This window comes from Trachypithecus francoisi, unplaced genomic scaffold (assembly GCF_009764315.1).
Source record: "Trachypithecus francoisi isolate TF-2019V2 unplaced genomic scaffold, Tfra_2.0 Lachesis_group3, whole genome shotgun sequence".
NCBI lineage: Eukaryota > Metazoa > Chordata > Mammalia > Primates > Cercopithecidae > Trachypithecus > Trachypithecus francoisi.
Genome location: NW_022681468.1, coordinates 141,180,304 through 141,195,789, shown reverse-complemented (window position 1 = coordinate 141,195,789; position 15,486 = coordinate 141,180,304). Strand labels below are relative to the sequence as shown.

At 42.2% G+C, this 15,486-nt stretch overlaps 1 protein-coding gene across 1 annotated transcript in view; it reads right to left on the bottom strand.

The window, feature by feature from the left end:
• The window catches only part of SHC4 (SHC adaptor protein 4), a 149,131-nt gene that overhangs the window by 95,236 nt on the left and 38,409 nt on the right, over nt 1-15,486 (bottom strand). The window contains exon 2 of the mRNA XM_033190186.1: nt 14,626-14,696. Within this exon, the coding sequence (XP_033046077.1) occupies nt 14,626-14,696 (71 nt within the window). The remainder of the gene's footprint in view (nt 1-14,625; nt 14,697-15,486) is intronic.

Below are 15,486 nucleotides of genomic sequence, written 5' to 3'. Positions count from 1 at the left end.
ATTTCAGTGGTGTCAGCTGTAATATCTCCTGTTTTGTTTGTTAGTGAGGTTATTTGGATTTTCTCTCTTCTTTTCTTGGTTAATCTTGCTAACGGTCTATCAATTTTATTTATCTTTTCAAAGAACCAGCTTTTTGTTTCATTTATCTTTTGTATTTTTTTGTTTGTTTGTTTCTTTGTTTCAATTTCATTTAGTTCTGCTCTGATCTTGGTTATTTCCTTTCTTCTGCTGGGTTTGGGTTTGGTTTGTTCTTATTTCTCTAGTTCCTTGAGGTGTGACTTTAGACTGTCTGTTTGTGCTCTTTCAGTCTTTTTGATGTAGACATTTAGGGCTATGAACTTTCCTCTTAGCACTGCCTTAGCTGTATCCCAGAGGTTTTGATAGGTTGTGTCATTATTGTTGTGCAGTTCAAAGAATTTTTAAATTTCCATCTTGAGTTTGTTTTTGACCCAAATGCTTATTCAGGAACAGGTTATTTAATTTCCATGTATTTACGTGGTTTTGAAGGTTCCTTTTGGAGTTGATTTCCAGTTTTATTCCACTATGGTCTGAGAGAGTGCTTGATATAATTTCAATTTTCTTAAGTTTTTTGAGGCTTGTCTTATGGTCTATCACATGGTCTATCTTGGAGAAAGTTCCATGTGCTGTTGAATAGAATGTGTATTCTGCAGTTGCTGCATGAAATGTTCTGTATGTATCTGTTAAGTCCACTTGTTCCAAGGTATAGTTTAAATCCATTGTTTCTTTGTTGACTCTCTGTCTTGATGACATGTCTAGTGCTGTCAGTGGAGTATTGAAGTCCCCCACTATTATTGTGTTGCCATCTATCTCATTTCTTAGGACTATTAGTAATTGTTTTATAAATTTGGGAGCTCCAGTGTTAGGTTCATATATGTTTAGGATTGTGATATTTTCCTGTTGGACAAGGCCTTTACCATTATATAATGTCCCTTGTTGTCTCTTCTAACTGCTGTTGCTTTAAGGTTTATTTTGTCTGATTTAAGAATAGCTACCCCTGCTTGCTTTTGGCATCCATTTGCATGAAATGCCTTTTTCCAACCCGTTACATTATGTGAGTCCTTATGTGTTAGGTGAGTCCCCTAAAGGCAGCAGATATTTGGTTGGTGAGTTCTTATCCATTCTGCAGTTGTGTGTCTTTTAAGTGGAGCATTTAGGCCATTTACATTCAATGTTAGTATTGAAGTGTGAGGTTTAGATTGAATAGCATTCATTGTGCTCTTTGTTGCCTGTGTACTTAGGGTTTTTTTGTTTTTGTTTTTGCTTTTTAACTTGTATTTTTGTTTTATAGGTCCTGTGTGATTTATGCTTTAGAGAAGTTCTGTTTTGATGTGTTTCTAGGATTTGTTTCAAGATTTAGAGCTCTTTTTAGCAGTAGTGGTGACTATCAGCATTTGTTTGTCTGAGAAAGACTGTATCTTTCCTTCATTCATGACGCTTAGTTTCACTGGATACAAAATTATTGGCTGATAATTGTTTTGTCTGAGGAGGCTGAAGATAGGGCCCCAATCCCTCCTAGCTTGTAGGGTTTCTGCTGAGAAATCTGCTGTTGATCTAATAGGTTTTCCTTTACAGGTTACCGGGTGCTTCTGTCTCACAGCTCTTAAGATTCTTTCCTTCATCTTTGACTATGTGCCTAGGCAAAGATCTTTTTGTGATGAATTTCCCAGGTGTTCTTTGTGCTTCTTGTATTTGGATGTCTAGGTCTCTAGCAAGACCAGGGAAGTTTTCCTTGATTATTCCCCCAAATACGTCTTCCAAGCTTTGGGAATGCTCTTCTTCCTCTGGAACACCAATTATTCTTAGGTTTGGTCATTTAACATAATCCCAGACTTCTTGGAGGCTTTGTTCATATTTCCTTATTCTTTTTTCTGTGTCTTGGTTGGATTGGGTTCATTAGAAGACCTTGTCTTTGAGCTCTGAATTTCTTTATTCTACTTGTTCAATTCTATTGTTGAGACTTTTCAGAGCATTTCACATTTCTAAAAGTATGTCCACAGTTTCCTGAATTTTTTATTGTTCCTTTTTTTTTTTTTTTTTTAAAGCTATCTACTCCCTTGAATATTTCTCTCTTTACTTCTTGTATCATTTTCTGGATTTCCTTGTATTGGGCTTCACCCTTCTCTGGTCCCTCCCTGATTAGCTTAATAACTAACATCCTGAATTCTTTTTCAGGTAAATCATGGATTTCTTCTTGGTTTGGATCCATTGCTGGTGAACTAGTGTGATTTTGGGGGGATGTTGAAGAGCCTTGTTTTGTCATATTACCAGGGTTGGTTTTCTTTCTGGTTCTTTCTTATTTGGGTAGGCTCCGTCAGAGGGAAGGTCTAGGGCCGAAGGCTGTTGTTCAGATTCTTTTGTCCCACGGGGTGTTCCCTTGATGTAGTTCTCTCTCCCTCTTCCTATGGATGTGGCTTCCTGTGAGCTGAACTGCAGTGATTGTTGTCTCTCTTCCTGGTCTAGCCACCCAGTGAGTCTACCTGGCTCCAGGCTGGTTCTGGAAGTCATCTGCACAGAGTCCTGTGATGTGAACTGTCTATGGGTCTCTCAGCCATGGATACCAGTGTCTGTTCCACTGGGGGACTGGGGGCAGGGACAGGTGCAATGGACTCCATAGGGGTCCTTAGCTTTGGTGGTTTGATGCTCTATTTTGGGGCTGGTTGGCCTCCTGCCAGGAGGTGGCACTTTCCAGAGAGTATCAGCTATAGTAGTATGGAGAGGAGTCCTCAGTGTGTGGGGGCCTAGAACTCCCAAGATTGTATGCCCTTTATCTTCTGCTACCAGAGTGGCAGGGAAGGACCACCAGGTGGGGGTGGGGCTAGGCATGTCTGAGCTCTGACTCTCCTTAGGCAGGTCTTGCTGTGGCTGCTGTGGGGGATGGGGGTGAGGTTCCCAGGTCACTGGAGCTGTGTACCTAGAAGGATTACCGCTGCCTCTGCTGAGTCATGCTGGCTGTCAGGGAAGTCAGGGAAAGCTGGCAGTCACAGGCCTCACCCAGCTCCCATGCAAACCGAAGGTCCGGTTTAATTCCCACCGTGCTCTCCCAGTAGCCCCCAGTCCATTTCTAGATGGAGAGCGATAGGGGCTTGAAAACCTGCCCCAGCTCCAGGCTACCTGCCTCCCAGCTGCAAAAGAAAAGGGCTTGATTCTTTCTCCACATGTGGAGTCTGCGCACCGGATTTGTGCCCTCCCCCAGGTTCTGGCCAGGTGGCTTCTCACCCCATTCAAATTGTCACAAAGTTCAACTAGAGAATTCCTTCTCCCTGTAGAGTTCTACCCCCTGCTCCTCTGGTCACCCTCCCGATGGATCCCTGTGGTTCCAGGCAGGAATGGCCTGCTAGGGAGTCCAGCCAGCTCCCAGGGCCTTTCTGCTGCTTCCTCTACCCCTGTATTTCGCTCAGCTCTCCAAATTGATTCAGCTCCAGGTAAAGTTGGAAACTTCTCCTGCAAACAGATCTTCAGCTTCCCCAGTGGGTGTGTTTGTTCAGGAGAGGATGGTCTCCCTTTCCCACTTCCGCATCTGGGGCACTCACAATTTTGGGGGTTCTCCTGGGTCCTGCAGGACCAATCTGCTTCCTTCAGAGGGTCTATGGGTCCTCTCAAGATTGCTGGTTTCCAATTCTTGTATTTTTGGTAGAGACAGGGTTTCACCATGTTGCCCAGGCTGGTCTCGCACTCCTGGGCTCAAGGGAACCGTCTGCCATGGCCTCCCAAAGTGTTGGGATTACAGGCGTGAGCCCCCGTTCCCGGTGTGACGGTGTGCTTTCTAAAGACTTGAGCCGGGCCGGGCGCGGTGGCTCAAGCCTGTAATCCCAGCACTTTGGGAGGCCGAGACGGGCGGATCACGAGGTCAGGAGATCGAGACCATCCTGGCTAACATGGTGAAACCCCATCTCTACTAAAAAAAAAAAATACAAAAAAAAAAAAAAGACTTGAGCCTTTCGCTTGATTGTCTCCCACATTAGCTCATTCACAGCCCACAAGAACCGTTTCTTAGTTTCAATCCAAAGCAATCTCACTAGGAAACATTAAGTGTGGTAGAGATTTGGAGTGTGAGTACACAGGTGTGAGTCCCCGCAAAACAGCTGTGTGGTCTTAGAATGGCCACTTACCTCTCTAAGCCTCAACTTTCCCTTCTGTAAAAGGGGAAATCACTCCTTTCGGGGTGATTTTGCGTGTGCAGAAGCTCTGTGCAGTGCTAACAAACATTAGCTATTATTAGCTACTCTTTCATTGTCTTGTTCTGCTGCAGCTCCTCTCTGCCAGTGTGGCTTTTGGTTGGGATTCCCTGTCAAGAAATTACAAGAGGCCACTACACACTCCTTACCAAATTCTCTTTGCTATGTGACCTGCTGGAAACTTAAGCCCCGAAGCCTCAATTATCCTTTTCTTATTTGCTTTGCACCCTTTTTAAAAAATAAAATGTATACAATATTGAATACTTCAGTACTCCAGAAATATAACTCATCTAGTAACTACACTTTTAAATATATATAATAAATATACACAATACAAAATTTACCATTTTAATAATTTTTAAGCATACAGCTCAGTGGCATTAAACAGATTCACGTTGTGCAACTATCACCGCCATCCATCTCCAGAACAGAACTTTTTCTATCTTCCCCAACTGAAACTCTATAAGCATTAAACAGTAACTCCCCCATTCTCTCCTTCCCCTACTGCCTGACAGCTACCGTTCTACTTCCTGCTTTGGATTTGACTACTGTAGGTACCCCATTTAAGAGGAATTATGCATATGATTGTATACCTTCTTCAGAGAAACATCTGTTCAAGTCCTCTGCCCAATAGGGTTCTTTATTTTTTGTTGAGTAATAGGAGTTCTTTACATATTATGGATATTAATCCCTTATCAGATATGTGATTTTCAAATATTTTTTCCCATTCTGCGGGTTGCCTTAGCAGTTATGTTTCTTGACTTTACACCTGTTTATTCAAACAAATAGTAACTATGTGCCTGCTATGTGAATGACATTGGGCTAATGACAGAGCAAAAAGGTACAGTTGACTTTCATACCCTCTCTGTCCGCATTTGACTTTGTCATGCTATCAGAACCATTCCCAATTGATTGGAAATTATTTTGTTTAATGACTAGTTCTTTGAAGTCTTCTAAAAGGTATTTAGTTGGCCATTTCAATTATCTCAGGTATCTGAAAAGTGAGATCTTAGATTGGGAAAAACTGGAGAGCAGTGAAACCTGCAACTAGAAGAGGTGGTCACTGTGCATACACTCACATACACAACATCAGACTTCCAGCAAAGGCTTCCTGACATCTGCACGTGTGTGAAAGGAAATCCTCCCTCCACTGACACCAGTGCTCGCTGAGGGGAGACCAACTTTGGATGTTATGTTTTATTGCATGGTTTATTGTTCTAATCAGCGGATAAAGGCCATGAACCTTGACCCTGGGACAGCAGACCATTGTGGGGGTCTTAACACCCTTTCCTGACCAATGAACAACATAACCTGTTTTAACCAACTGTGGACATTCTGCCTTAGCTACAGTGCTTGTTTTCAATGATTGTAATCACTATAAATTAGAAGTTTAAAACTCCTGATTTTTTTCTCCTTAACACTCTTCTCAGTAAATTTCTTCACTGGCGAGTGTTCCTTTGCCTGCTAAATTAATCACTTGGCCTTTTATCCCCCTCTCTGGTTGTCTTTATTTCACATGACATGTGGCTGCAATCCTACTCCAAACTGCAACAAGTCAACACAGAATCCACATACCATATGTTGTTCAACTACTCCAAGGCTTAGCAGAGATACTCTCACTTTATCCATGCATTGCTGTAACTAATCCTGTTCCCACAATCCTCAGAAAATTTAGACAAATGCCAGCCTGTTTCCAAACAAACATATCTTAATTTAGCTACCTAATATACAGATACTTGACCTCTCCAGAATGCTTTTCCTTCTAGAGTTCACATTTCTTGAAACCACATGTACAAGACTTTATGTAATTGTTCAGCTGCATCTTGAATCTGCTTTGCAGCTGATGGTTGCTCACATACACACGCGCGCGCTCACACATACACACACACACACCCATAAGTATGCATTTGTCATTAAAGGCATTTGTCACTGCCTTTAATGTCCTGTTGAAGCCCAGTAATCAAAATTTTCAACATAGTGAATGAAATTTGCAGAATCACTGCTCAGGAGCAATAACATTATACACAGGAAATTAGTCCAATTACAATATCTTCTGAATGATGATCTCTGTTTCCTTGTTGCTTTAGCTAGTAGCAAATCACCCAGAGTGCCTCCTTGCTGTCTATAGTATCAGTAAAAACAAACAAACAAACAAAAACACCACTCAGGGTTTCTTCCTTCACAGAATGGAATGGGACAGATACACCACCAGGCACAGGTCGAGATCAGCTGGAGAAAATGAATCCGAAGCCAAGACCTCAAAAGGCAGCACTTGCCACCCATTCTTTAACAGTTCCCCATTTTCCTTCACCGACCCCCAGATGGCAATCACACAAAGGAGGAAAACCCACTCCAAGCCACTGCTTCTTAGTTGCCCCGTAAGCCTGGCCTGGGCAGATCCTGTGCTGGAAGCCTGGCTGACTTTATTACTGAATACAAGTTACACGTGTAAGGCACTAAATATCAGAAGAGTACAGTGTAGTAAGACAGTGATCTGGAGGTCCCTCCTGCCAATGGTGTGCGCCGCCCCTCGGGGTGAATTATGTACTGTGATGATGAACTAAATGTTCCCTTTGCAATTTCCTTGGGGATCAAAATGTATTCTGTTCTTCAGGGTTGAAAGGCAAGCCCTTTCTCACCAGCTCCACTTACTGGGTTTACCCTGATGTGCCTATTCCTCCTTCAGCGTTTGAGGCAGGTTCCCACCTAGACACAAAGAGGTAGCCATCCTTAGAGGAGAAGGAAGACTTTTTTTCTTCTTTGCTTGATGTGGATGCTTACTCGAGGGAAGGAAGCTGACCTTTAGGTTTTAGTGACCTGATTTCTTGTGTGTGTGTGTGAGATTCCTGATTTAGGTCAGGAGTTTTTGTTGTTGTTGTTGTCATTTTATTTTCTTTAACTGTGTTTTTAAAAACACAAGGAGAACTTTTTTTTTTTTTTTTTTTTTTGAGACGAAGTCTCCCTCTGTCGCCCAGGCTGGAGTGCAGTGGCGCGATTTCGGCTCACTGCAATCTCCGCCTCCCGGGTTCACGCCGTTCTCCTGCCTCAGCCTCCCGAGTAGCTGGGACTACAGGCGCCTGCCACCTCGCCCGGCTAATTTTTTGTATTTTTAGTAGAGACGGGGTTTCACCGTGGTCTCCATCTCCTGACCTTGTGATCCACCCACCTCGGCCTCCCAAAGTGCTGGGATTATAGGCGTGAAGGAGAACATTTTTATAGGAGAGATTAAGTAGCAATGTCATTTTTAGCATAATCTTCACTTTCTTCTCTTGTTTCCTTTTGACACAGTTCCAGACATTTTAAAGACAACCGTGGCTAGGAACCTTTGTTTTCCTAATGATCTTGTTTCTCTTTACTATCAGTAAAAACCTCTTCCTTTGCCCTTTTGCATGAATATTCTATTATTAAAAATTGAGATCTGGTCCAGAATCAGTCAAGGGGATGAATGCCTGGGTGAGAATTAGTGGAGGAACAACAGTAAAAGCCGCTCAAGTGGCTCCCCCAGGGACTAAATCTGGAGTCAAGGTAGGGAAGCAAGATGAGAGCTTTGAAAGGAGTGAGATCCGGGGAATGGCTAAGGAAGTCAATGGCCTCTTGTCTTTTTATTTTCCTCTGCTCTTATTTGAGTACTTTCTGTGTTCTGAGTCTGTGGATTCAGCCCTCAAATGGTTGGCAGAAAGGTTCCTCATAAAGACAAGAATTCTGCTCTATCTTTCTCCTTTGTTTCAAAGGCTCACTCTTAATCACGGCTCTTCCTTTATTACCAGGAATTTCATGTCACTGTCTCCCCGATATTTGGAATCTAGAGAAGGTGAGATATTTACAGTGAGTGAGACATCAGCCTCCAATTGTTTGTATCTGTAATGGTAATTACTCACACCAGTTTGTCAGCATTCACACCTGAATTATTCTATGTTTGGTGATATGTCAATGTCTACAGACAGCTGTGATCACACAAAATACAGTTTTTTCTTGTGAAATCCTAACTCGGTCCATGGAAAATTTTTTTGAAAAAACACAACAGAAAATCCCGTCCATCTCCCTCCCACCCAAATCTCCCATATGTTAACTGGATGGGAATATTTTGAGTGCAGTATCCGTAGGACATCCTCTCACCTTGACTTTAAACTGGCTCATTCAATAATATGTGTTTCTCAAGGCCATATGGACCACTGTCTCAACAACCTCTATTTCCCACCCAACTTCCCAAATACTTCTCTTCCTTCTGATTTTTCCTTTTTTGTCATTCTCCTTTCTTCTTTCAACTGAAATGTATTTTTGATGTTCAACCACCGTTCAGGTTGTTTTGTTATCATTTGTCTTAGATGTTATCATTAAATATTACTGTTGAATCGTTTCCACTTTTTTATTTAAATTTTTTTACATTCATAAAGTCTTTTCATTTAGCTCATAGTCCTATTTAGTTCAAGACCTAGAGTTTCAAAGAAGAGTTTCAAAGATCACCCTCTCTTTCAGCAATATGTGAGCTCCAGAGAAAAAATGTGAAAGTAATTTATTTCCATACCAAACGTTATTTGAAACACCAAGGAATGTACCATTTAAGGAAGTCAGAGGTGAATTTCACAATGTATTTTTTCTGTTCAACAAATTTTGATGTTTGCTAATTCTTTAAAGTGAGAGATAATCTATTTTATATCTTCTCTCTCTTTTTATTTTTTGAGACAGAGTCTTGCTCTGTCGCCCAGGCTGGAGTGCAGTGGTGCGATCTCGGATCTCGGCTCACTGCAAGCTCCGCCTCCTGGGTTCACTCCTGCCTCAGCCTCCCGAGTAGCTGGAACTACAGGCACCTGCCACCACGCCCGGCTAATTTTTTGTATTTTTGGTAGAGACGGGGTTTCACTGCGTTAGCCAGAATGGTCTCAATCTCCTGACCTTGTGATCCTCCCGCCTCAGCCTCCTAAAGTGCTGGGATTACAGGCGTGAGCCACCACGCCCAGCCCTTCTCTCTTTTTTTTAAATTTACCCTTCTTAGACGGGGTTTTTCATTCTCCCTGCTGGGTCAGGGAGTGCCAGGTCTGCTCTACACTCAAGTAGCCACAAGTCACAGCATTTCAAATTCAACAAGCCCCAGGGAAATAGTTCAGGAAGCCAGGACGGGGACAGGATTCTGAAGCAAGGGACTGATGTTTGGCCCTGGCACTTGGAAATCAGCCTCACTGCTTTTAAGGCCCACCGTGGATAAGGTCCCCAGTCTACTGGTGGCTGGAATCTCCAGACTTCAAGTAGGACCACTTGACACCATAGGATGTTTTAAAACTTGATCCTCCCCTCCAGTCAGCCTTTCCCTCTCCTGAGTTGGTGACCGCTGAATGTTTTTGCATCCACTGTTGGGAGAAGATACACATCCTCTCACACTCTTTTAAAAATTTATTCTAATTTTTTTCTTTTTTTTTTTTTAGAGATGGAGTCTTGCTCTGTTGCCCAGTCTGGAGTGCAGTGGTGTGGTCACAATTCACTGCAACTTTGACCTTCCAGGCTCAGGTGATCCTCCCACCTTGGCCTATCGCATATCTGGGACTACAGGCTCGCGCTACTATTCTTTATTTTTGGTAGAGATGGGATTTCACTATGTTGCTCATGCTGATCTCAAATTCCAAGACTCAAGTGATTCTCTCACTTTGGCCTCCCAAAGTGCTGGGACTATAGGTGTGAGCCACCATGCCAGACCTCTCTCACATTTTTATCAAACTCCCTGCCTGAATGTTGCCACCGTGGACCCATGATGTCCACGGCCATCTTCCCTCCACCTTCAGCTCTCTTCTCTCAGACACTTTCATGGCTGGATCCCTTACTTTATTCAGGCCCAAGCTCAAATGTCCTCTCCTTAGATAGGACTTCCTGACCACCAAATCTAAAAATAAAAGACCACCACCCTCGAGCTTCCATAACTGCTCAGAACACAATCAGCCATGCCCGAATCATGTATAGACACATCTACAAGAAACAATATCCAGATACCATACCAGACATCTTCACCTGGCTGTGTACATTAGACATAAACTGAATCCTCATAGCAGAGGGGAAAAAAAACAGTTCACCTTTTACTTTTTATGAAATAATAGGGAAATATAGACTTAGAAGTTTACAGAGATTTTTTAAAGTAGATAAAAATAGATAAATGCCTGGGAAAAGGGGGTATCAATTAGTACAAATAGTCTGCAGAACCATCCAGCAATACATACCAAAAACCTTTAAAACATTTATATTGCTTGACCTAGTGATCCTAATTCTAGAATTTGTCCTTTGGAAATATAATCAAGATAATGTTAATCACAGCATTACTTATAATGATGAAAAGTAGAAGAGGCCAGGCACGGTGGATCATGCCCGTAATCCCAGCACTTTGGAAGGCTGAGGTGGGAGGATCCCCTGAGCCCAGAAGTTCAAGATCAGCCTGGCCAACATATTGAGACCCTGTCTCTATACAGAAAGAAGAGGAAGAAGAAGAAAAAGAAGAAGAGGAAGAATGAGGAGAAGGAGGAGAAGGAGGAGAAGGAGGAGGAGGAGGAGGAGAGAACGTTATGCAGTCACTAAAATTTTAGAAAAACAACCCACATGTCTATTGACTGATGGATGAATAGACAAAATGTAGTACAGACATACAATAGAGTAGTACTGAGCCTTAAAAAGGAATGAAATTCTGACACATGCTACAGCATGAATTAATCTTGAATACATTGTGCTAAAGGAAATAAGCCAGACAGAAAAAGACAAATACTGTATGTTTCCACTTTTATAAGGTACCTAGACCGGTCAAATTCACAGACAGAAAAAGTTGAACAGTGGTTGCCAGGAGCTGGGGAGGAAGAGGAAATGGGAAGTTATCAGGGTTTTGTTTTGTTTTGTTTTGAGATGGATTTTTGCTCTTGTTGCCCATTCTGGAGTGCAATGGTGTGATCTTGGTTCACTGCAACCTCCGCCTCCCGGGTTCAAGCAATTCTCTTGCCTCAGCCTCCCAAGTAATTGAGATTACAGGTGTGTGCCACGAGGCCTGGCTATCTTTGTATTTTTTTTAGTAGAGACGGGATTTCACCATGTTGGTCAGGTGGCCTCAAACTCTTGACCTCAAGTGATCCATCTGCCTCTGCCTCCCAAAGTGCTGGGATTGCAGGCGTGAGCCACCGCGCCCAGCCAGAAGTTATTGTTTAATGGGTACAGAGTTTAACGTGTACAGTTTTTCATCTTTGGGAAGATGAAAAAGTTCTGCAGATGGATGGTGACGATAGTTGCACAACGATGTGAATGTGCTTAATGCCACTGAACTATACACTTATAAACGATTAAAATTGTAAATCTTGTTATATATATTTTACCATGGTAAAACATGCTTTAGAATCTTTAGCAACAGGAAATTGCTCAATATGGGAGACTTAGTATATAATGTTGTTCAGATTTTGTGTAAAATTCTTTGTAAGCTCATGTATAGAAAAAAAATACTGGAAAGGGATTTCAAACACAGGATGTTAATAAACACAGTCTTTAGGAAAGATTCTGAGTAATTTTCTCTTTCATACTTTTCTGTACTTTCCAAATTGTCTAAATAAACATGCAACATTTTATAACTAGAAAATAAAATTAAATTAAAAAACCCGCCACCTAAATCTCTATCCTCATTTCCTGCTTTATTGTTGCAGTAAATAAGTACTTCTTCCTACCTGAAAGTATATTGCTTATTTATCTGTTTCCTTGCCTATAGTCTGTTTCCCCAGCAACAATGCAAATTCCATGAGGGTAGAGGCTTTGTCTTATTCACTGCTTGATCCTTAATGCTTGAAGAGTTTCAGGCACTTTTTGGGTACTCCATAAACATTCGAGTGAAAGAGAAAGAATCAATGAATGAATGGTGAATGAACAGAAAATTAGTCATCCTCAGTGTCTTCGTCCATTCCTGCTGTTAAAACAAAATACCCCAGACTGGGTAATGTATACATAATAGAAATGTATTTCTTACACTTCTTGAGGCTGAGAAGTCCAAGATCAAGGCACCAGTAGATCTGGTGCCTGATGAAGGCTCACAATGCTTCTTAGATGGGTGCTTCTTGCTGCATCCTCACATGGTAGAAGGTGCAAACAGCTCCCTTGCACCTCTTTTATAAGATAACTAATCCCACTCATGAGGGCTCTGGCCAATGAATTAGTCTCCTCCTAAAGGCCCTGCCTCTTAATACTTTCACACTGGGAATTGAGTTTCAATATATAAATGTTGAGGGGACATATTCAGACCATAGCTCTCAGGTTAGGACAGTGAGAATTCCTTTGTCCTGTGCCCACCTGGGGTATCAGCCCTCTTTCTCTCATCTGTAGCCTGCTCAGGATTGGAAGAAAAATTGTCTCAAGATTAAGAATCATCAAAATGGAGTAAACCCTGAAATACATCCACCAACAGGCTAACAGTTTGGAAAGTAGTCTAGATACCATGTCATCTGAAGAGTAATTGAAGGTACTGAGAATGTGTAAGAGAAGATTTAAAGGGGAGAAGAAATGTAGCTGTTTGCAAATACTGGAAGTGTAGTCAGGTGGAACCATGAATTTATTCAATAAATATCCACTGAGCCCCTGCCATGTGCCAGTGACTGATGTAGGTACCAAGAGTACTAAAAACAGGATTATATAATATGTTTGACTTCAGAGGAAATACCAAGGATAGGTTGAGAGAGGTTTGGAAAGGCAGATTTGAATGCATCATAACGCGGAGAGTCCAAATCAGCATTTCCTAAGGCACATTTCATGGAACCCTTGGATATACATTTCTTTTATGTGAGAAAAGGATCCTAGGCCCAATACATTTAGAAAATCTTGAGGTAAGGCCATGAGCGGTGCCTCACGCCTTAATCCCAGAACTTTGGGAGTCCAAGGCAGATGGATCACCTGAGGTTAGGAGTTCAAGACCAGCCTGGCCAACGTAGTAAAACCCCATCTCTACTAAAAATACAAAATTAGCTGGGCATGGTGGCATGGGCCTGTGGTCCTGGCTACTCGGGCACTACAGGAGAATTGCTTGAACCTAGGAGGTGGAGGTTGCAGTGAGCTGAGATTGCATCACTGTACTCTAGCCTGGGAGACAGAGCAAGACTCCATTTCAAAAAAAAAAAAAGAGAGAAGAAAAAGAAAATTTTGAGGGGTAGAGTTTTTTTCAACTACAGTTGCATAGGACTTTTCAGTCTTCTTTTTTTTTTTTTTTTTTTTCAAGAGTCAGGGTCTTGCTGTCACCCACACAGGAGTTAGTGGCACAATCATATCTGACTGAAGCCTTGAACTCCTGGGCTCAAGTGATCCTCCAGCCTCAGCCTCCTGAGTAGCTGGGGCTACTGGCATATGCTAACATGCCTGGCTATGTTCTTTTTACTTTTGTAGAGATGGAGTCTCACTATGTTGCCCCAGCTGGTCTTGAACTCCTGGTCTCAAGCAATCCTCCAACCTCGGCCTCCTGAGTTGCAGGGATTACAAGCGTGAGCCACTGCACCAGGCTCAGAGTCTTCAATATACTATTGTATACTGTAGTCTCCTAAAGAGTGATGTGGCTCCTTTCCCTAAATTTTTGGACCACAGGACACTTCTTTTTCTAGGCCTAGAATTTCACGGGATGAGCATTAGGGAGAGTTATTTTCTACATGACAACATTCACCTTCAGAACAGGAGGCCTGCAAGCACGGATCTAATGTGGCATGCCCCTGAGACACACCTTTGGCACCACATCCAATGAAAGCCCAAGTCTTCATTCTGAACCACTCATGTCAACCCAGTCCTCTCACTCATCTCCCTCACCTCACATTTTTTTCCACCTGCCAGTCTGCACTCACTCCTTCTTTCCATCCTTGCTTTGGGCTTAGCTTTAATGAACCATGCCATATATTTCTGCTTCTGACTTGAGCTCCACACAACAAGGATTCTGATTTCTTCCCCTAAGTTCCCTGGGGTCACCCTGGATAAAGCTTCCCTGGTTCCACTGTTCCATTTGGCTCACTGTACATAGAGGAGGGAGACCCAGACAAGGAATAAGCAGCTTCTCATGTCAGGAAGAGCTTGGGGAAAGCTTAGGCTTTCTCATGTTGAAAGTCTTCCTTGGTCTGATTTTCTGCTACCTCCTTGACAGGTCTGATTCTGTAAAGGCTTCCTGCCAGGCATCATTTTAAATAGTTTTGGTACCTGGGAAACCAGCTATTTCTGTAGACTGTATCAGCTTCATCGTCCTCACAGGAAACACAGAGGCACTACCACACAGTTGAGAAATCTTTCACACAACGAGATCCAGCCGCTCATTGAAGGTCACTGGACGAAGCGTCTGCGCTCCAGTCACATGAAGAAACGTGTACAATGACTTGGAAGGTTTGCATGAAATTCCCGTGGGAGAAATTATTGTGACTTTAAACCATATTCCTCAAAGCCCCTCCCATTTTTGGCTTCTTACCTTGTAACTTGGGTTCTCATCCCAAAATCCAGTGACCTCATTGATTGCAGCACTTCAATACAGCCCATGTACTAGAATAAGAAGAAGAAAAAAAAAGAAGTAGGACAAAAATTCCAAGAAGCTGTCTCTTAGCTTCACAGTGACTTTCGGGGAAGCACCTAAAATCAGCTTCTGCTATCAAGTTACATTTGCACCCTTCGCCTACCATTGATATTTCTGACTATTAATGGACACATGCCTAAAGCTTCAATTCAATGATAAAACACCAGTTAAATCCGAACCATAATATAGATAACACAAGTAACAAAGACCAATATGGGTTCAGTGGTTAAGAGCATGAGCTCAGGGGCCAGATCATGTGACTTTGCATCCTGGCTCTGCTACTTCTTAGTTATGGAACCTCAGCAAGTTAACTTCTGAGCCTCACAGTTTTGTCATTGGTAAAGTGAGGATACAATAGGAATGGTTAGAAGAGTGAAATTATTTCCTACATGTAAATAAAGCTTTTAGAACAATGCTTGGTACATAGAAAGGCCCAAATAGTAGAGGAAGCAAAAATAAAAGTGAGATAAAGAATACAGGAATGTCAAATCTTCTAAGTGGATAGAACAAGCATATAAATGCATAGAATGCCAAACTTAGTAATATAAGATCTTATCATTCTTTTCAGCTGATTTAAATATTAAGGGGGTTCCTGAAAGGACAAAAGTCATATGCTGCATCAGTGATGGGTATGGTTAGCTTGAACACCATGTATTGCAAAAGGAATTGTGACTTATAAAGCTGAAAGATGGTTTATATTTAGTGTGGCAGCAGTGAGGATCCATGGCAGGCTGCTGGCAACAGCATGATGCGATTAGA